Raw genomic sequence first — 21,761 nt, 5'->3', positions numbered from 1 at the left:
TGCCAGGCGTGGTGTTATCGGGGGCCCCGTCCTTGGTGCGCGTGCTCCCCGGCTGGGAGCTGCATCAGGACTTCACCTGGCTGCGGGGTTCACCCCATGTGGCAGGCCGTGCCCCTGCAAGACAGGTCCGTATGCCACAATACCGCCCTGCACTCCCTCTGGGAGGCCCTCAGAACCCTGCAACGTCCCAGCAGAAACTCCCTTTACCTCTCTGGGGTGGGCAAGGCGGCGGACCTGGGGCTAGAACCCAGCTCTCTGGCTGCCCGGTGCTATGAGACATCCCTGCCTGCCCTCGCAGGACCCTGGGGGAGGCACGATGGATCTTTTAGGGGCAGGGAGAAGTGTGCCAATGATCCAGTTGAGCACCTGGGGCACAAGAAAAGCCCGTAGAACCCTTTGTCATCCCGGCTTGGCTCAGCAGTTGACACTTAGCCCCCCAGATATCCCAGCTGGAGCAAACACCAAATGCCCCTGCTCTCCGTCAGGAAGCAGGGACCTGGCTGGATGTGGAGGGGACGCTGCTGGGGGTACCTGTGGGGCATGCAGCAGCGCTGACGAGCTAGGGCCTGTGGCATGGCTCCTGGGCTCTGCACTGGGTCCCTGAGGCCAGCTGGCTCGCAGGGCCAAGGAGGGGCGAGCAGGAGACCCAGCTTTCACTCCTTGTTCCCTCCTGGGGACTAACCAAGGAGCAGGTTTAATCGGAGGCAGTGTTTCTTTTCTGACAGATTCTCTTAATCTGCTTTGCCAGGCTTTGCGGCCTAAATCTCGCGGCATTCGCTGGGGCTGGCTTCAGATCCAGCCTGTGTGTCTGGCTGTGAGCTTCGCTAAGCCCCAGCATGAGCAGAGAATCTCCTCTCCCCACAGCCAGCCTCGTGCCCCAGCGGGGCACCTCTGCCTTCCCTGGGACCCAAATCGGGGCTGTTGGCGCTTCTGCCTTTAAGCACCTGGATGCTCGTGCTGAGCCCGGTCTTGGGTATTTCTGTGGCTGCTGTCACTGCAGTGTCTGAGCACCTCCAATGAATTTATCCTCACAACACCCCAGTGCAGCGGGGCTGGGCTGGTACAAACAGGAAACTGAGGCACGGAGACCGAGTGAGTCACCCAAAGTCACACAGCAGGGAATTGAACCCAGGTCTCCCAGGTTCTAGGCTAGTGCCCGAACTACTGGGCCGGGGTGTGCAGGGCCGTGCTGGCAGTTCTGCAGGTGCCCGGTGTCTCATACCCTGCTTCTGCCCGGCCTGGGGCCTGAATGGGGCCCTCTCACTTTGTACAGCTGAGCAAGAGATGTCCTGGTGGCTGTGGAAGGGCGTGAGAGAGGCAGGGGAAGGGGACGAGATCCCTGGCTGGGCTGCAGGTGCCAGGCAGCTCCAGGCTGCACTAAAAGCTATTGATGGCTTTGTATCGAGGATTGAGTTTGTTTCAAGCCTGGACCCCCTCCAGCTCTCCCTCACTTTTCCATTCTTGTAAATGACACACACACACACCCCCCCCGGAGTCCCAGCTGTGGGGCAAAGGGGAGCTCGGGGGGGGAGGGGATCTCAGCCAGGGCCTGCCCAGGTCTGCAGTGGGGGGTGCTCCAGCAGCGTGTACGGGCAGCACCCTCCCTTTGCAGAGCAGGTATGGCCTGAGCAGAGACAGGGCGAACCTTCCCTCCCCCATCTCAGCAGCTTCTAGGGCCGAGGGCGATTCAGTCCTGATGCCTCTGAACCACCATCCCCCCGCCGCGCTGCCATGGGTGGGCAGGGAGAAGTGATGGTAGAGCTGCTTGGGAGGAGCATCCCTGTACCTAGCCTCGCCCCGTCCCCTTAACGAGCCCTGAGCTACCTTCCTCCTGGTGACTCCCTGTACTGGAGGAGGGCGTTGGCCGGATACAGCCCCATGGCACCCTCAGAGACACCACTGCCCTGGCGAGCGGTTGGGGGATTACCATGTCCAGGACTGTGCAAGGCCCTGGGGTGAGAGGAGTTCGGGAGCTTTGTTCCAGTTCCTAGGGGGCTGGTGTTGCTGTCACAGCTGGCATTAGCTGCCCGTGTCGGAGGCCCAGGACTGGCTGCTCCCCCCAGGAGGCCTGTCCAGCTGGGGTGAGTCACATCTCGTGCACGCACTAAACTCAGTGCTCAGAGGGCTGCCTTTCATTTGCCTTCGTCTGGCCAGAGCCAGTGGCCCGGGGCTACAGCAGTGCCAGGCCAGCAGTGGGTAATGTGCCCCTGGCACCTGGAGCCAGCTGTGCCGTTTCCCCCTCCTCTAATCTGTGTTTTCTCTCCTCCGTAGTGCTGCAGTCGGCATCGGCTTCTATGGGAACAGCGAGACCAACGATGGGGTGTACCAGCTGATCTATGCCATCGACAACGCCAACCACACCCTCTCCGGGATTGACACACTGGTAAGGGCCTGCTGGGGGTCAGCTGCACAGGTGCATTGTGGGGTATTCCGCCCGCATCCGAAGCATCTGCCATTGGCTGTTCTCCCTGGCAAGCGCTGGAGCTGGTGGGTGAGTCGTTGTGGCCTCGGGAGAGCCCAGGACTGCCCCTTGTGGGGCGAGATGCTTCTTCCGAGTTCTGGGAGGGTGGGTGGCAGATACGTGGAGCTTTGGCAGGACGCCAGGCATGAGTCTCTAATGTAGAAGAAACCATCGCCGGCTCTCGGTCCCCGGCCCTCGGTCTGTCACAGAGCTGGTGGGTATCCTTAACCAAGGCACAGAGCAGGAAAGTGATTTGAGCTGGGCCATGCAACTGAGCCAAAAACAGAACCCAGGAGTCCTGGCTTCCAGCTCCCCCTTCCCTCCAACTCAAACTAGTGAACTGTGCCCGCTCCTTGTTCTCGCCACTGCATTACTTTACAAGCTGACGCGCTGGCTTTCTCCCGCCTGTGCTTGGCCTGGCCTTGCTGCATTCACCTTGCCTGCTGGAGTGCTGGCCTCCCGGGATACAATAGGCCAAGGAAATGGGGCCAGAAGCTGTTGGCCTTCCTGGGAAAGGGCTGTTTTTCCATCCTCACTCCTCTTGTAAGCTGCTCGGGTGATATAACCAGTGGGTCTCTTGGACGGGCCTTATCTTAAAGAGACAGCTGTGTTCCTCCAGAGATTACGGAGATCAGCTGGCATCTCCGCTGCGGGGGCTGCGCTGGCAGCTCCCTCCTGCATCTGCTAAGCTGGCTGGGAATTAAACCTCTGAAAAACCAGGGGTTTATCCCAGCAAGACGGACTAGCCAAGGCTGCGCTGCCCGGCGTTGGACATGTCCAGCCTCGGTGCTGCCTTCTGGAGAGCCACTAGCGCCAGGCGTGGCAGAGTGGGTAACTCAGAGAATCCTCGTCATCCCCTGTCCGGCGCCCTGGGGGGTTCATTGGGGCCTGTCTTGCATCCCCGTCTCTCCTTCCTCTGCACCTGGGTGATCTCATCTGCAAACCCCGGTTCAGCTGCCATCTCTGTGCTATGACGCACGGATCTGCCTCTGCTCCAGCCTGTCTCCTGGCCAAACGAAGATCTAGCCCTGTCTCTCTGACCGCTCCCCAGGGATGTTTGGCCACCCACTCGAGCTCAGCATGGCTCTTCATCATCTTCTCCCCACTACCTCCTGTGTCGATTGATCCTGCCTGTCACTCAGGCCCGCACCTGGGTGTCCTCTTCACCTTAGATCCCTCGCCGGCGGCTCCCATCCAGCCTGTGTCTAAATCTCGCCAGTTCTCCCTGCCTGATGTCCCTGAGCTGCGGCCTTGCCTTTCCTGTCCATCCACACAGCAAAACCTCTCACTCGGGTGCTCGCCAGCTTGCATCTCGATCACTGCACCGTCCTCTCTGCCCTTGGCAAATGGTGTCTCGGCTCAGTTCCGAATGCTGCTGCCATGATCCTTTTCCTAGCCTGGCGCTTGGTTCAGGGCACCCCTCTCTGTGCATCCCTCCGCCGGCCTCCTCTTCTCCAGCACATCACACGGAACTACTTGTCTCCACGTTCAAAGCCCTTCCCTGCCTATCTCCGCCCTCCCTCTCAGTCACTATCGGCCCCTGAGCCCAACCTCCAGTGCCCCTTGTGCTTTCTCCCACACGGCCCCTGGTGCTTCGGAGGAGCTCCCTGGGACCATCCACAAAGCTCCCTCTTCATCCTCCTTCCCCGCCCCCCTCGGAAGGCCCCCCCACTCTGAGGCCAGCGGGAAAACTGGGCAATGGATCCACAGCTGGAGAGCTGGGCGCACTGTGCATCACGCCGGCCAGCACTGGCTCCCTGTGCTCCCCGCTGATGTGTCTGGATCCACCTGTTGTCTCTTGTCTCGTACTCAGTCCCCGCCCCAGACAGCTTTCGCTCCGTCTCTTGGGATCTGTTTGTGCAGCTCCTGGCGCGACGGCCGTATCTGTAATAGTCTGTCCTGATGCCCAGAGAGGCCGGGAAGGGTCTGCACATCTGCCCGGCAGAGTCACCACTCATGAGGAGCACGGCAGTGGGGATCGTGGGGCGTCAGTAGAGCTGGGGGGTGAAGAAGACAGGAGAGACCAGCAGGAGGCAGGGTGAAGGAGCAGGGCCAGGACTGGAGTAACAGGAGCTGCTGGCTAGGGCTGCGAGGCGTTGGCCAAACAGTTTGGCTCAGCTGCAGCGCCGCTGACGGCCAAGTCAGCGTGTTGGCACAATCTCGTTCCCACGGTAATGTACCTGGGGGCCACGGGGCTCTCGGGAACATGGCTGGGAATCCCCTAGGGTCTCTTGTGCCTGCCTCCCCCCGTGCATATTCTGCCATCCTTATCCCCAGCAGTGGGGCAAAGGGCACAGTGCCCCTCTGTGCCAGCCCCTGTTGGATTGCACCTGTGGAGATTCTTGTTGGCAGGCTCTGGACCATTGGCCATGGAACTGGGAGAGGGGAGGGCAGCCTGCCTGCCAGGTGGCATGCCCTGCCCCGGCTGCTGCAGAGCAGTATGGTACTTACCTTCCCTGCATGCTGTCGGGACTGGCCTTGGGCCCAGGAGGGCCGAGCTCGGTGCCCGAGGTGGTGGCTGCTGTTTCTGTGCTTAGCAGGCCTGGGCCCCCTTAGCTGGGGCACCTGGACTGCCTTGGGCAACGGCAGCACGGGGCTGATTGCAGGGCACCAGCCAGATAAAGCAAGAAATAACCGGGCATTAGTGCCCCCTCTGGTGTCTGTCTCTCCTTTGTGGGGTGAGCCGAGACAGGGATGCAGGACTCCTGGGTTCTGTGCCTCGCATCTTCCCCGACACACCATGTGACCTGCACGAGTGGCCTAAGCCAAAGCTCCCAAGTGTTCTCAGCTCCTGAGCGGGTTGGGTTTGCCGAGGGTCCAACTCGGGGAGCCAGGGCTGGAATCAGCAGGAGCTCTGGAAACCAGGCCCAGGGCATTGCAGGTTAGGCAGAGGCACCCAAAATCAGGGGCTGCTTCTGTTAACTGGGCACAACAGCCCTGGAGATGCCATGGGTGCATGAACACAAGCACTCGGCAGTGCCCTGGGCAGTGATGCCATCCCGTCTTGTCTCCCTCTGTTTGGGGGAGCACCAGGTCCCGGAGCGCCTGGCACAGCTGCAAAGTGTCACAGCCTTTGGTCCTGCCTCCTTGTGCTGGGCCTGGCGTCCGGGGAGCACAGAACGGCGCCTTTGTGCAGGCCTCATGGAGATGGGAGCCAGCCCCGCTGGGGCAGCCTGCTTCTTTCAGAGCCGGAAGCAGCGGTGCAGTCAGCTGAGTGACGTAGCTAGGTCAGGCCCCAGCTGCAGAACCGCTCCACCGTGGCACCATGTCACTAGATCTCCAGCTGGGAGGTTTCCCTGCAGAGGGGGCTGCTCCCTACAGGGTGAATCCCCCAAGGCACAGCTGCTCCGCCCCCAGGAGCTGGTGTGGCATCTGCCCTGGCTTGGGGGAGCCCCATGACGCGACCAGCCAGGCCTTTCTTCTCCTGCCCACGCCAAGCTGTCTGTAAAATCTCCCTCCGTCATGGTGACCTGGGCACGGCAGTTTTGCCACTGGGGCGACTCGACCTGCCCTGGGTTGGATTGGTCAGCGTGGGGGAAATGTTTGTATGAGGAGCCCCTTTGTTCCCAGGGTGCACGGAGCTGCACGAGCACTCACCTAGCACTGGGGAGCGCAGAGCTCCAGCCCTGCTGGCCCCCCCCGCCCCCGGGCTGCACTGATCCATCGGCTGCTGCTTGGGGAGGCCTTTACAGAGCTAGTGCAGGGGCTGGATTTAAACCTGCAAATGCCCCCGCTTTGGGGGGTGAAGGGGGCCCTACAAATAGCCCCAGCAGGGGCCCCTGAAGTGGCATTGGCTGGAAACAAGGGTCCCCCTGCCCTTTATAGAGACCTGGCTGAGTCGCTCGCTAGCATGGGGCAGCCCCTAGTGCTGCCAGGCTGGTGCTGTTGGCAGCTCTGCCCCCACTCCCTGCGCAGCGCTCTCCCCGTTCCTGCCGGATTACTCTACGCCGGGGCGGGAGCTGCCTCCATGAGGAGCTGCAGTTTGCTGGCTGCGGCGCTGGCCTGGCCAGGGCAGGCGGGGCGGCCTGGTCGTGTGCAGGGCGGGCTGGGCGCCGGGGCTGGGGAGGCAGAGAAGCAGATGCTCTGGCACGAGCACGGAGTCATGCCGGGAGCCCGTTCCCAAGGACTCGCCGGGCGGGTCCCTGGGGCTCTGTGACCCGCTCCGGAGATCAGGGAGAGCCTGCCCCATTGGGAAGAGCTCTGCTCTGGTTGCTCCTCAGCTCCCTGTTGATTCTCCATCGCTGCAGAGCTGTCTGCGCACAGCCCGCCGAGGTGGGCACTGCACCCGCGGGGTCTGTCTTGCAGGGGTTACCTTGGGCCAGCGCTGGATGGGATGGGGCAGCATACGGGCTGTTTCCGTGGCAGGCTCACTGTTCCTGCTCCTCTCCCTGGGGCAGGTCTCGGGCACCACGGTGCAGATGAAGGTGGGGCTGGAGCAGCACCTGGCTCGGCTGAACGAGATCTTTGCCATGCGGGGCGACTACGTGCAGACCCTGAAGTTCCTGCAGCAAATGGCTGGCAACATCGTCCGGCAGCTCTCAGGGCTTCCGGTCTGGCAGGACGTGAGAGTTGACCTGACTGCTGTGGCCGGCCAGGTGGGCTACGTGGAGTATTACAGGTGAGCGGGGGGGGATCGGGGTCTGCCCTGCACTGCCTGGGCCAGGCCAGGCACTGTGGGGCTGGGTAGGAGAGGAGCCCAGGGTCGTGCCAGGGTAAATTCCTGTCCAATGCCCTGGCTGGTTGCTGCAGTGATGACGCTGCTGAACTGGGGGCTCTGCCGACTGGATTTCACCGTCCTGTTGCGAACACACTGGGGAAGGAGACTGGGGGGGGGAGTATTGGGGGAGATGGGGCAGGAGCTCCCGAGCCATCCCAGCTGTGAAATGGAGCAGATCCCAGAGCCGTGAGCGCAGCTCTCTGCAGCGTGCGCCCCGCGGCGCTGGAGTCGAGGAATTTAATTGGCTCCTTTGGCTGTGGCAGTGATTCTAACGAGCGGAAACGAGCTGATTTTTCCCTCCCCTGCAGGGTTAACGAGCCAGAATGAAACCAGAGCTCCCGCTGGGCTCCGGCACCTCGGGGGAGAGCGAGCCAGACACACAGCGTGCTCCCCACACGCCAGCGCTCCCGCTAACTCCCCACAGACCCAGCCTGCAGCGCCGCGTCTGCCCCACGAGGGCTGCTGCAACCGTATCTGCCAGCCCCACTTTGGGGGGGCTCAGAGGAGGCGTTGCCTTGTGTCGGGAACTGGCTACGCCCAGGGGCTGTAATTGGCGTGTGTGCACCACGCCCCATGGAGCTCAGCCCCGTCCCTGCCCAGTGCACTTGGGTCGTATTCAGCGATGTAGCGTCTGACCCAGGGAACAGAGAGTTTAGGCTGAACCTCGAGGGGGAGGTGCCTCCGCTCTGAGCTAGTCTGCCCCCCGCAAGGGAGAGCAGAGGAAACCCCATCCCCTGGGGGTCGAACGTAGGGCTGACCTGGCCTGCTTCTGGGGTGCTGGACTTGATGGGACCAAATGCGCCTCTGTCCCCACCCACGTGGGCAGCCCGTACACCCGTGCTGCCCGAGCCAGCGCCGTCCCATCCGCCTCTGCGCAGGGCGGGCGTTGTGCATTGGAGGGCCCTGGGGAAGCCCTCGCTCGGAAACCAGCCACGATGGCAGAGGCGTGAAGGGTGCGACAGGCACAACAGAAGAGCGGCCGGGTCAGGGCCGCGGGTGCACGTCTGCTGCCATCGAGGGGAGAGGCTGAGATCCAGCTGGGCAGCCAGAGACCACGGGGCTCCCGCCATCCCCAACCTGAGCGTATGAACGGCCAGACTGGGTCAGGCCAGGGTCCATCTCACCCCATCTCCTGGCTTCCCTGCGGAGATGCGATGCTGCAGCTCGTGTGTCGGCCTCTCCAGGGGAGTGCGGCTGGCTCTGGGGTAGACGGCCCTCCAGGGGCGTGGCTGGCTGCAGGACTCTGACAGCCTTTCCCCTTCCTCCCCTGGGCCCAGGTGGTTCTCCTACCTCCTGCTCTTCATCCTGGACTTGATCATCTGCCTCATCGCCTGCTTGGGGCTGGCCAAGCGTTCCAGGTGCCTCCTCACCATGTGAGTACCCACCTCTGCCCCACTGTCTGGCGGGGGGTGGGCACTGCCCGTGCAGCCCTACTCTCCTGCGCTGCACCGAGGTTGCTGCTATCTTTGGGAGGGGAGAGGGGGACCTTCCCTTCCCCAGGCCTGGAACTGGCCCTGCACCTGCCTCCCTTGGGTTGGCCCAGGGGCCCTGACGCACCTGCGGGATGGACGGTGCTGCAGCACCGAGAGCCCCACTCTGCCCAAGGGTCAGCGCTCCCTTCCCCCTCCCCTCCCCCGCCACCGCTCCTTAGTTGCTCACGTAAGCATGCAAGGCTCCTGTGCGGCTTGGTGCAGTGGGGAATCTCCCAAGGTCATTGGTGAGTCAGTGGCAGAGTCCCAGACCATGTTCTATCCAGTCGACACCACAGCCCCTGCCCTCGCAGGGTCCCCTGGCCTGGGCAGTGGGAGATCTCGGGTCCCCGTAACTTACTTGTCTCCCTTTCTCATGTAGGATGTTGTGCTGCGGGCTGGTGACGCTCATCCTCAGCTGGGCCTCCCTGGCTGTGGACACCTCTGCGGCTGTGGTGAGTGAGAAGGAACAGAGCGGCGGGCTGGCTGGCTGCTGAAGTCCGGCTGTCTGTCTGTCCACACAGAGTGTGCTGCAAAGTGGGTGTGAGCAGGAGTAGTTCAAGGCCTGGATCCCATTAGGACACCAAGCAGCTGCTCGGTGCTTGTAGCCCGCTCCCAGGGGAGGCGAGCAGCTCCTGCTAATAGCTGGGCCCTGTGCGCCAGGCGCTGACAGGCATGCAGCCGTCAAATCCCCGTCTCTCTCCTGTGCTTCAAGCAGGTGCGGCAAGGAGGCGCAGGGATGTGGCGTCTGTTGCCTTGGTTTCTCTCCCCCCCCCGCCCACCCCCCCGGGAACCTGCCCCCTGCTCGGGGCCAGGGGGTCTCATCCTGCAGTGTTTGGGACTAAATGCAAGATCCCGAGGGTGGTCGTGGCAGAAAGGGGCACTCCCCCCCTCACGCAGGGCACGGGGCCCTGTGTGCACAAGCTGGCTGCACCGTGCGGGAGGGGCCGCCCAAGGCGGTGCCGGAGCACGTGTGCAAAGTGGTTCAGAGAGGCCTTAGGAATGGGCTGGTGTCTGCTGTGCGGGGCATGGGGAGCCCTGCTTAGGGACAGAAGCAGTAAAATGGGTCCTCCACCACCTATTAAAATGGGCCCAGTTTTGTGTGTGGTGGAGCTGATGGGGCGCGGGCAGCTCCTAGCTACGTGCTCCTCCCCTCCCCCCCCCCCCCCCAGCTGTTGTTTTGCCCCCTGGCCTGGGTTCTTTCCGAGAGACCGGGCCGTGCTGTCAATGTGTGTTCTCTGCTTCTTGCAGGGCACCAGTGACTTCTGCGTCGCCCCGGACAAGTTCATCATGAACCTAACTCGGGGCGATCTCCGTGCAGGTGACGGAATTGCCTTTCTTGTGCGTAGCGCTTCGGCACGGGCCCAGTGTGCCTGGCGTGGTGTGGCTTTGGTGCCTGCGGGGACGCCAGTGGGTGGACGAGTGGGGTAAGAGGCGGGGCCGTGTAACTTGCAGGGCTCGCCTCAGCCCTGATGCAAGCAGAGGCAGCTCTGTCCAGGCACGCCCCCACCTGGAGTGGAACTGAAACCCACGGGCACATTGCAGCATGACCTGGCCCAGTGCCGTCCATGGCAGACAGCCACCAGCAGAGCAGCCCGTCCCCGTCTCGTCCAGGCCGCTCAGGAAAGGCGACTGGTTCTCTTGGCAAAGGCTCCTGTGCAGAGACGCTGCTTTCCCTGTTCCGGGGCCGCGGGGCCTGGGACCCTGTTGGTGCTGGGGAGGGTTGTTGTGTCTGGGAGGGCTGGAGGGATCTCTCTGGCTTGGGTGAGAGGCACCCACAAGGGGCAAGCTGCATGTCACCCTGGTTTCCGACATCTCCCCTTGTGCTTGCGTTGCAGAAGTGGTTCACTATTACCTGTACTGCAGCCAGAACCTGAGCAACCCCTTCCAGCAGGTACGGAGACCCCTGTCCCCTCCTGCAGCGCGGCCTAGTGCCTTCTCACCAGAGGCCAGCGCTGGAAAGCCCATGCCTGGGTGTTCCCCCTTGCAGTGCTTGCGGGGGGGTGGGAGGAGAGGGGCTGACTCTGCCTACGATGGGGGACAAGAGTGGAGAAGGGGTTGGTGCGGAGCACAGTGTCTCCTTTGGGTGTTGGGGCAGGAATGCGGCTCCCGATACCCTGTATCCCAGTGCTCCATGCATTGCCAGCACCAACCACAGCCACAAGACACGTCCACGTAGGCACCTTGGGGTGGAAAAATCAAGGCATCAAGCTCTCTTCCCGGGCTTGTGCTGGGCCTGGGATCTGCATTACAGGTGTAGCTGGCACTAGCTGGATTTGACTCCCCAGGGTTACAATGCCCAGCTTGCACTTTGGGTCTTGACAAGGCTGGGGTGGGGGCGTTCCTCTTCCTGCCCTCCTGCGGGTGGCATGGACAACTCCCTAAGCTAGGTCTTGTTTTCTGCCATGCAGGCCCTGACCATCTACCAGCGCTCGCTCACCACCATGCAGATTCAGATCCAGGGCCTGCTGCAGTTTGCGGTACCCCTCTTCCCCACGGCCGAGGTAAGGCGGGGCCAGCGCTGGGCACTCAGATCCGGGGCAGTAGTGCCTCACTGGGGAGGAGAGGCTGCTCCTGCTTTCTCATACCTGGAACTGAAACCCATGCCATGCCACCCGCCTTCTGTGCCCAGTGTTGAGCCCGCAGCGTGCCTGGCTGCCCTCTCCCCAGCCGCTCTGCAGGACGGGCACGGCTCCTCCTGGGCTGAGAGCTCGGGGGGAGGGGGGAAGGACAGACGGACGAGGGAGGTGTTCTAGCCCCACCCGAAATCCTGCAGCCCAGGCCAGAACAATTCAGAGGTGTCTGGAACACACAAGACGTTGGGGGTGAAAGTTCAGCTGTGGCTGGGGCAGGGTGGTTATCTCCCAAAGCTCCATACAGACCACGTCCCCAGCCGCCACGTTTAGGGGAGACGCAGGGCTCCCCCGGGCCGAGGTGCGGCGTGCACCTGCCCCTGCCTCCCCCGCCACCCACCACGCCCCCCAACCTGTGCTGCCAGCTCCTCCAGCTGCCCAGCTGGCCTCAGTGCCTCTGCCTTGCCCCTCCTCTCTCGGCCGCAGAAAGACCTGCTCGGAATCCAGCAGCTGCTGAACTCCTCCGAGACCAGCCTGCACCAGCTGACGGCCATGCTGGACTGCCGGGGCCTGCACAAGGTGGGTGGGGCATCTCTGCCAGGGCATCAGGGGAGGGGGTGCTTTCCCTCCCGTGACGTGGCTCACCCTGGGGCTGGCACTGTACTGCCTGCCAGCCCAGCGGGAGCACGGGGGGAAGGAGCAAGACTGCGTGGTCTGTCCCCGCTGCAGGATTACCTGGATGGGCTGATGGGCATCTGCTACGATGGGGTGGAGGGCTTGCTCTATCTGGCGTTGTTCTCCCTGCTGGCCGCCACGTCCTTCTCCACGCTCATCTGTGCCATGCCGCGGGCCTGGAAGCACTTCGCCGACAGGTGAGTCCAATCCTGGGATCGCGCCGCTGGTGCTCGCTCAAGGCGGACGGTGGGAGTCGTTGAGCTCCCCACCAGTCTGGGGAGCCGGGCTGTAATGCTGCATGCGGCTGGCCGGGCACCACCCAGGAGTATGTAACCCACAGAGGGTGGGTGATCTGGCTCAGTGCCATGGATGGCCACCTGCCTCCTTGCCCTAGGAGCTGGCTCTCTGAGCCGCCCTTCCCTGGCACACTGGCTGCCTCTGGCCCCTCATGAATCCCGGGGAGCGTCGCTGCCATGCCCAGGGCCTGGGTCCTGAACGCTTCAGGCAGCGGCAGTACCGGCTCATGTCTCCTGGCTTGTTCCTTCCTTCCAAGTGATGGCGTCCAGTTGCTGTGGGTTTGCCCTGTGCCAGCTCTCCCAGCCCTGGGGCCCTGCCTTCCCCCGGTGAAGTGTGGGGCTGGCGGGAGGAGGGCGGATTTGAGGGTCCTGTTCTCCACAGATCGGGCACAAGGCTGGGCGAACTCGCCCTGGGTTCAGACTCCACGGCTGTGCTCTCGTCACGGCACCTGTGCTGAGACTGCCCAGAGAGAGGCCCCTTTCCCGTCCCGGGGGCTGCCCCTCTGGGCTGGGCCCTGGTCCCGGCGTTGTCAGAGGGTGACTAAAGGGCCGCTCTGCCCCTCCTTCCTTCCAGGGATCGGGATTACGACGACATTGACGAGGAAGATCCCTTCAACCCGCAGGCCCGTCGCATCGCCACCCACAACCCCCCCCGCGCACAGCTCCGCAGCTTCTGCAGTTACAGCAGCAGTCTGGGCAGCCAGACCAGCCTGCACCCACCGGCACAGACCATCTCCAATGCCCCAGTGTCTGAGTACATGTAAGGCTGCTCCGTCCTCAACACCCCATCCCCATCTCGCCCAATGGGGAACCCCGGGGCTGGGAACCCCTCCAGGGTGCTGGGGCGGCTCGTGCCATTGCGGGCTTCGTGCTCATGGACTGGCCTGCAGCTCCCTGAGCAATGGGAACTGGGCGTGGAGACAGCACACTCAGGGTCTCCAGTCCTTCCCCCGGCAGGACAGCTAGCTGCACTGGGGCTGCTGCTTGGAGGGGCTTCAGGGGCTATGGGGAGGCTTAGAGCAGATCCTTAAGGCATCAACAGACAGAAGCACCCCTTCCCCCGGGGCGGGGAATATACAGCTTTCCAGCTCAGAAGGGTGAGAGCCTTGTGCTCGGATCTGGTGTGAAGAGGCAGAAGGCTTATGGGAAAGTTTGGTGTAGCCCCCTTGCCTCTCCGCCCCTCCTTCACTGCGTCTTGCTTCATTGCTTACTTCTCCCTGGGGGAAGGCTCAGCGCTTGGGGGGTTGTCCTGGGGCAGGGAACTGCTGCTTGGGAGGGGTGGGTTCTGTGCCCCACTTGGCTCTTGAGTCCCCATCCTCGGGAAAGTCACTTTTCCTTGTTGGCCCAGTTGTCCCCTCAGTAGAAGAGAGATAGGACTGATAGGAGGTGGGGTGTCAGTGTGTAAAGTGTTCTCTGACCATGGGGTGCACAGTGCTAGAAAACCGCAAGCTATTAATACTCCCCACAACCATCCATGAGTGCTGAAGGTGTTCTCGACCCCACTGTTTGTCTGATTTACAGCCCCCTGCCTCCCTCCTCCAACGAGTCCCAGAACCTCTGGGCCAGTCCAGTGTTTGTAGAGGGCTCTGGAGTGTCCCAGATCCCCTTTGCATGGAGGTGTGGTATCCTACTCCATGACTGACCTCTGACCCACCTGAGGGGGAATCGGCACTTCCTCCCCCTGGTGCTGCTCATGACGAGAGTCCTGGGAGATCTGGTCCATTCAGTGGACTTGTCCTTCTGGGGTGGTGCTCGGTCAACTTGTGGTCTCCATCGCTGAAGGGCTTTTACTCCATCTCCCCACAGGAACCAAGCTGCACTCTTTGGTGGAAACCCACGCTATGAAAATGTCCCGTTGATTGGAAGAGGCTCTCCTCCCCCTACGGTACGATGGGCATCTGAAGCCAAGTCATTTTTATAATAGGGCCTCTTGGCTTTCTCAGTTTTTATTATTTTAATCATGTTGCTAAGTGACGGGGAATCCTTCCACTTCTTCCGAAACCAAAGAGGTTCGTTTGCTGAGCTAGTGACAATGGCTCGTGAACGCTTCCTCTTCCAACCCCTCTTGCTCTTGGGCGTTAATGGACATACCCTGTCCTTTGAACACGGCACCTCTGGCAATGATGATCCCAAGCCAGGAATCAGCACTGTCGGAAATGTAAGGCTGTGACAGGAAGTCTCACCTTTTAGATTCTGAGGCGGAACTTTTTGATACGCCACTTGAGCAAGAGGGAGAAAATGGCTCATGAAAAAGCAGATGACTCATTACCCACAGCACTCCAGCTACATCACCGATATGTCATATGGCTTCATTTTATTGTATCTTGTCATGACTTTGTGCGTGGTGCCATATTTAAAAACAAATGCATCCATATCTAACTTGTTAACAGATTTCTTCTCTCATCTGCGCTGTGGGAAAAGAGTCATGCATTCTATACATCTCAGAAGACAAACTAAAGTTTTGCTTCATTTGCTTTGGTTCTGATCTTTTTATTTATTTTTTTGTTGGTTTCTCCCAAGACGTTTTTAAAATGTATTCACTGTAACCAAAACCTGTCTGCATTTCCCTGGAGTGTTTGGCTTAATGTTCTTTAAAAACATCTTGCCTGCTAATGTTTGCTTTGTTTTTGCATCAACTATTTTGGAGCTATGTTGCCCATCAAGAGTAAGTTTTTGGGGTTTTTTTCTTTTCTGTTTTGAGATGGTCATTTTGTTCCCCTCATAACGTCCATCATTTTAGCTGTCCTGTCTTCCATTTTGTATACATATTTTCTTTGTATGTGTTTTGCTTTCATTGGAACAGAAATGGGAAACCATTGACAGTAGGTGCTCTGGAGCCAGACCCAGGGGTTCTGTGTATCTCAACTCTAGTCCAAAGCCTGAATCCGCCTGGATTGTGTGGAGGGCTCCCAGATTCTCTCAACCCACTGGAGTTCTTCAATACACCCTCCTTGTGCTCCTAGGTCAGGGAGGGAAACTAACTAGAGCCAGAGACTGAAACAGATCAGGGGGCTGTTTGGAAAATTTCCATCAAAATGCCCTTTCCACAAAGAAGTGGGATGCTTTTTCCCCCTTCTGCTACTTCCACCTCTCTGCCTTAATAGTCTACTCTATTCCCGGTCTGAATGAAATACGACCAGAAGCCAGGATGAGCGTTGACCCCAGCTGGAGGAAATCTAGCTGGAAGAGGTGGTAGTAATGGCAGTAGTAGGAATTTCTATTTTTAGAAAATAACCAAGTATCTGATCCTCTTTGCCCAACCAATATTCCTCAGACCTGCTCCCCACCAGCTTCTTCTGGGAGTGAACTGCTATGCCAGGGTGATGCCCCTTGGAGTGAGCTACAGCCTCCATCGTTGGAACAGCTCAGACATGGTTGCTATTTACCTAGTGCCCTAGATGACTAGGGAGATCTGGCGCCTGCCCAGGGCGGCTTGCGATTAGCCTGCGAGAGCACTTCGTACTAAGCAGTGTCAGTTAGGTGTAAGGGCTACCTGTTAATGGCTGAAATGCAGGCCTGTCATTCAACTCTGCCCAAAGAGGTCCCAGCCAGACCTCCAGAGCGCGTGTGCCTTTCAGTGGTTGCTAGAAATCATTAAGCTCCAGCCTCGATAGCATCATCATTAACTCTTCTGTGCATTGGTTGCTTTCTCCCCCTCCCCGCCCCCCTTTGAAGATGATGGGCATTGTCCATGAAATCCCATTAGACACCTCCATCTCTGGCTGTAATGCCCCCGGGCGGGTTATCTAGTAGCCCATGGCTAGGCACTAGGCCGTTGTGGCCAGCTCATGCCTCTCCCGGCTCTTTGCCATCCTCGCACCGAACAGTCTAATTAAAATCTCTAAGGAAGGGCTTTTGAGTTCCAAAATAACAAACTCTGAATAATCTTCCCTAATGCCTTGGCTTGGTGGGGACTTTTTTCCCTCCCCTCCCCCCCTTTCAAACTAAATGGCTAGAGAGAATTTCCTTTTGCATTGTTTTTGGGATGGGAATTTCTTGAGGCTCTGTCTGCTCTAGCCTCTCCCTTCAAATCTCCCACCTGCCCCAGAGCAGCCAGCTCCAGTCCCCCTGGTTCTGTGAGCACTGCTCATGTCCCATTGCAGAGTTAGCTCGGGCGAGCGACACCCAGGTTGGCCTAGCCTGGGTGTGAGCAGCCACACGGCGAAGCCCTGCCCGAGTTACCATGTGTGTCTTTAGGACCTCTGGGCTATCGCACGGTTCTTTGTGCTGCAGAGCTAAGACGTTCTGATTCATTCACAGTGAATTGTGGGAGAACTTGTCTGTCCTGGGCAAATGGGGGGAATTGTGGGAAGGCACTGGAGGACTGTAAGCACTTGAATGACTTGGCCTGTGTCCATACTGCAAAGTGGACAGGTGACCAGTACAGATTTTAGTTTGTAGCCCCAGACGAGCCAGCTAGCCTGGGTTGGAAGCCCCACTGAACTTGGGGTCAGTGAATTTTGTGTGTGGATGGGAGAGGGGCAACACCTGAGTAAGAGCCTGTTAATTCTGCAGTGAAGACAGACCTAGGCTATGTCTAGGATTATTCAGAGCAGGGTTAGCTGTCCAGTGCTCCCACTGATGGAGCTGTCGGTGCTAGCCTGGTGGTGAGTGTGACGCAGGCTAGTGCTGATGCAGCTTTCTGTTACCTTTTCCCACTGCCTGTCTCATCCTGTGGGAACTAGAATTGGGACCGTTAATCTCCATGTAGTAATAATTCCACAGAAGGTCAGCCGGCAAACTTGTGCCCTATAGAGGGAGTCCTGTGAGGTGTGGCACCCGCACACGTCTCGGGTGTGTCTCTCTGTGCAGTCCTCTTCCTCCATCCTCTCCCACGGTGCGCACACTCTGTGCCGCTGGGCACCTCTGTGCGTCGCATTTGTGCCTTTTCCCTCTTGGGTGGGCATACTGTCCAACTGCACGTGCAGTGTGTTCTGCTCTGGGGGGCAGCCCGGCAGGGCGACGTTCTTTGCAAGGAGGAGTCATCCCAGCTGCTGTACACCTTTGTCCTCCAGCTTGCCACTGTCCAAATCGTATTTGGTAGACATGGAAACCAAGCACTGATACGTGTTGCCATAGTCAGGGCAAAATTACTGTAATGAGTGACGGTTCCTCAATTTTTCAATCACAAAGGCTTTTGTAGTCCTCATTAAAATCCCATCACCTCAGCACAGTTAGTATGTGAATCTAAAAGGAACGTTTGGATACACTGGGGCTGCTTGGTACCATAATAAAATAACAGTAGAACAAAATACTTTAAAATCAATTCCTCCTCCATTTACCATGATCTGTGAGCCACCTAAATCAGCTTCTCCTTGTCTCTCCTAGGCGGTCGAAATACCAAATGATGCAGGGGAATAGACCCATTGATTACTAAGGGACTGCTGGGTGGCTTAGACCTCCACACCCAGCGGCTGTTGGGTCTCTTAGGGTTTCTTATGGCTTAAAGAACTGAAGGGAAAGTGTTGGAATTTTTAATTAGGGTTTAGAATTTCCCCTGCTATATTTACAGTTCAGTTTCTGAGCTAGGGCCTGAAAATCAGAAAACAAATGTGACTAATCTCATTTCGCTGTCCCAGCAGAGTGAAAAAGAAATGCTAGAATTGGTGTAAAATCAGATATTTAAGACCTAAATAAAATCTCGTTTTACAGATAACACTTTAGATTTCACTTCATCCAGGGGAGGACACTTGCCCATAAATAGGATCAAATTCCTCTTAATCACAGGAACTTGACCGATAAATAAAGGACTAACTCAAAAATTAAAACATACAGACTCCCCCAAATCCACTTGCGACTTCACTGTTGCTATTGATTTTATGTGGAAGTTGCCCAGATATTATGGTGATGGGTGGCAGAATAAAACCCTCAGATAGATAGGTTTGCAACTGAAACCTACTCTTTTACTGACTTGGGGTCTTAAACAGACCTTTCCAAGTTCAGCAGCACAGCTTCTACTGCCGAGCGGCTCACCTGATTACGGATTGTAGGCAGAACATATTGCTTAGTTTCCCTCTTCTCCTCCACAGTACTCTCCCAGCATGCGAGCCACGTATCTTTCTGTCAACGATGAGCATATAAGACCTTACGGCAACGAATTTCCAGCCTAATGCGTGCTCTCCCTGAGCAACTTACAAGAGATGAAAACATGAACAGCGTTTCTGCAACGGAAACCAAAGGCAACTGGAAAGCGCATGAAACTAAAAGGCCTCTTGCTGGAGAAGAGAAGGGACAGGAGCCAACAGGAGAGATCTGGAGCTGGTTCTGGCTGAAGGACAAATTGCAGATCAAAAGCTGATGGTTGCTGGAAGCCCAGAACATGTTCCATGTGCTCTGCAGATCCCTCCTGTATCATCTGGCAGCTTTTGCTCACATTTAGTCTTCCTCTCTGAAGTGCACGTGAGACGGTGCCCACAGCCTCTATTCTCCAAACTAACTTCCCTCATGCCCTTTGCTTGAAACATGGTTTCCCTCTCTCCATCCATCCATCCCCAGCGTGGAGCAGGGATTCCAGCTGGCTTGTGATACAACAGGCTAGGTGCTGCCACCTCTCTGCCTCCCCCGCCTGGTGCCAATTTGAAGATGGAAGCAGCTTTGTGCATAGGGGTGGGTTCCTCTTTGCTTCCTATTTGCACCAACTTGGGGTTATTTTAAGTCATTGGAGGGCCTTTGGAGGGCTTCCTTTTATAACTAGTGAGGTGTGAATAACAAGACCAGTACACTGTCCAAATACACAGAACACAGGCACATCCACTGTTCAGTATCGCGCACAACCACCTTGCAAAGTGGGGAGATGCTCCTCACTCCTACAGCAATGCAATACCAACCACTAGTGATTCCAGCTTGCTTTTGAGGGTCCCCGCAGGTGGGCTTTTCACCCTGGCGCCCTGTGACAGCGTCCTCCCCACACTGTCTGTAGCACCTGTTTGGTATGTACGGTACCAGACGAACACATACTTCCCCTCACCTGTCTTGCAGTCCCTTTGCTACTGGAATAAGCCAGGATGGTCTCAGGTATTAGAGAGTTCACAATAAGTAGAATAATTTGTCCTTGTATAATTTTTTGCTGGTATCTTCTTTCCACCAGTGGTTTTATCGACTATCCAAAGAACAGACATACACAGCACACTTTTTGCCTTTTTTAGAAGGGTTTTTTGGTTTTGCATGGTTTTTATATAAAAATCTTTTGCAGGTCTTGTAACTTTTTTTGGCACTGATTTTTGTTCCTAGGGGCTGGCTAAGAAAAAATTATTTTTTAGAAAATATTTTAATCCAAACCCGAGATAATTTTAAGACTCGTGTGTGAGGCTGCATCTCCTTTTCTCCTGCCACTCAGCGTGGAGGATGGCAGCCACTTTTGTCCCATCGTGTGGTGGGAAGTGGCAGCTCTGCGATTCTGTCCCCACAGCCATTGAAATGGTGTTAGCAGCAAGTGGTAGGTGGCACTTCTTTTAATTCTGAGCAGTGTGGACGTTGCTGAGCTACATAGTGCTATAGACTAAACCCAACAGAGGGTTCTCAAGGAAACTCCCCTGTTCACACTGATCAGGAAACCCTGTTAGCTACAATAGTCTTCTAACACAGCTGTTGCGAACACTATTTTCTCTCATACTGTAGACAGGACCTCAGTTACCTCCTCTCCCTTCCATAATCAAAGAAAGTACAGGTTCACCCTTTGCCATCCTCCTCCCGTCTCCTTTGGGACAGGAGAGAATACCTAGTCAGCAGTGGTGGGTGAGAACTGATTTCTGGATTCAGAGGATTAAAAGACCCAGATAGAAAGAGAGAGATTTTCTACCCACTTGATCCTTCTGGGTCCATGCTCTTACCATGGTTAAATACAGCTCTAGCATAAGCATTTTAGCTCCATTTGAAATCAATGAGGTTGCATCTGCTTGCACCAGAACTGAATTTGAACCATGGTTCCTCCTAAATTGTGGAGCTGCACCCCTTACAAGACTACGCTCTCAAACAGGGAGAAAAGCCAGCCTGCAGCCATCACCTCAGAACAGAGCAATTGGTCCAGGGTTTGTTCTCCCCAAGCACAAAAAAACCAGAGAAACTCAACCCTGGATCATGCCGGGTTGGTTGGATGGCATTGGCCCAGCCTGCCCTGCTGACGCTGAACTATCCTTCCACACCCATTTTTTGCTCTTCTTAGCCTAACGCTGTGGTTGCGATGCTAAAACTGAACAGGCTCCTCCTTCTCCTTCTCAACTGTGCGGAGCGGCCCTCCCAGGCATGCAGACACCTCGTGGAGGTTGTATTGCCTGTGTCTTTTAAATATAACTGTACATATCACACACCATAACATTGTTTGTACGTCCATGTTACACGTGACTAGCGCTAGGGTATGGTTGAAAATCTTCATTTTTGCTTTTAATGTTTCAGTGTAACAGTACTGGTAGAAGAGCTGTTTTTAAACGCATGTGAATTAACCTCTTTCTGGGCTCCTTGGAGGAACTCGGAGTCCTGCTTGATTTGTATGTACCCTCCAGGAAGGAGACAATAAAAAGTTGGACTAAACATTCATCTCCTTTTGATCCTTATGAGGACAAGATAGTAATCTGCCAGTGTCTTTGTTGGCTTACATAGATGAGGCTTCAGTCCATTCCAGCCTGGTCTCCAGAGCTGGGTACACTCTTTGCAGCCAACAGTGAACTGCAGGAACAGTTTGCTGCAAATGCTGAATTGAGTATTTTATCTCCGCAGTCCAAGAAGTCTTTTGATTGGGCACAGGTCACGTGATATCGCTTCCATTCCCTGACGGAATGAGTGTAATTTATAATCAGGTTTCTGCTGCAAATGCTCACAATTATGTGTGGATTATTTAAATGGATTATTTATTTATTTAAATGTTGAGGTGCCCTAGTCCTACAGTGCTAGTCAAACCTACATAGATCTGTGGATTTGAACTTGGCATTCTGCCAATAGACTACAATATTCACTTCATAGTTTGCCTTTGCTGCAGATATTCACGACAGCAAACGGATTTGCTAGAATGTTTACAAGGAGCATAAATGCAGTTAAACAAAAGTTGTTTAAAAAGTCTCTGGAATGTGGGTGTTTTTCCCCCCCCCAGTACTTGCCTAGCTTTAATTGTTTAATTTCAGAGCATGAGAAAGTTCTTCCAGATACAAGGATGCTAGGGCCCAGCTATTTGACATAGAGAGCAGTGCCACCTTATGGTATAACTTGTTTGTGCAATTCAATAGAACACCAGAGTTACAAACACCTCGGGAATGGAGATTGCTCGTAACTCTGAAACGTTCGTAACTGAACAAAAAGTTAGAGTTCTTGCAAAAGTTTACAAATGAACGTTGACTTAATACAGCTTTGAAACTTTACTATGCAGAAGAAAAATGCTGCTTTCCCTTTATTTTTTAATAGTTTACGTTTAACACAGTACTGTACTGTATTTTATTTTATTTTTTTCCCTCTCTGCTGCTACCTGATTGTGTACTTCTGGTTCCCAATGAGGTGTGTGGGTGATTGGTCAGTTCGTAACACTGGTGTTCGTAACTCTGAGGTTCTTCTGTAGATGGATACCGCACAACGTATTTAATTTGC

At 56.7% G+C, this 21,761-nt stretch overlaps 1 protein-coding gene across 1 annotated transcript; it reads left to right on the top strand.

Annotated features, from left to right (window-relative positions):
- Positions 1-2,276: 2,276 nt before the first annotated feature.
- Positions 2,277-20,717, top strand: TTYH2 (tweety family member 2). The gene is made up of 12 exons (XM_077833882.1): positions 2,277-2,383; positions 6,859-7,079; positions 8,456-8,551; positions 9,030-9,102; positions 9,899-9,968; positions 10,486-10,541; positions 11,059-11,151; positions 11,707-11,799; positions 11,950-12,092; positions 12,766-12,951; positions 13,998-14,076; positions 18,221-20,717. The coding sequence occupies exons 2-12, from the start codon at positions 6,880-6,882 to the stop codon at positions 18,299-18,301; spliced, it is 1,170 nt and encodes a 389-aa protein (XP_077690008.1). The 5' UTR covers positions 2,277-2,383; positions 6,859-6,879; the 3' UTR covers positions 18,302-20,717.
- The last annotated feature ends 1,044 nt before the right edge of the window (positions 20,718-21,761 follow it).

Source organism: Eretmochelys imbricata, chromosome 14, assembly GCF_965152235.1.
Source record: "Eretmochelys imbricata isolate rEreImb1 chromosome 14, rEreImb1.hap1, whole genome shotgun sequence".
Classification (NCBI taxonomy): Eukaryota; Metazoa; Chordata; order Testudines; family Cheloniidae; genus Eretmochelys; species Eretmochelys imbricata.
The sequence above is the reverse complement of the archived record's forward strand: the minus strand, read 5'-3'. Positions and strand labels throughout refer to the sequence as shown.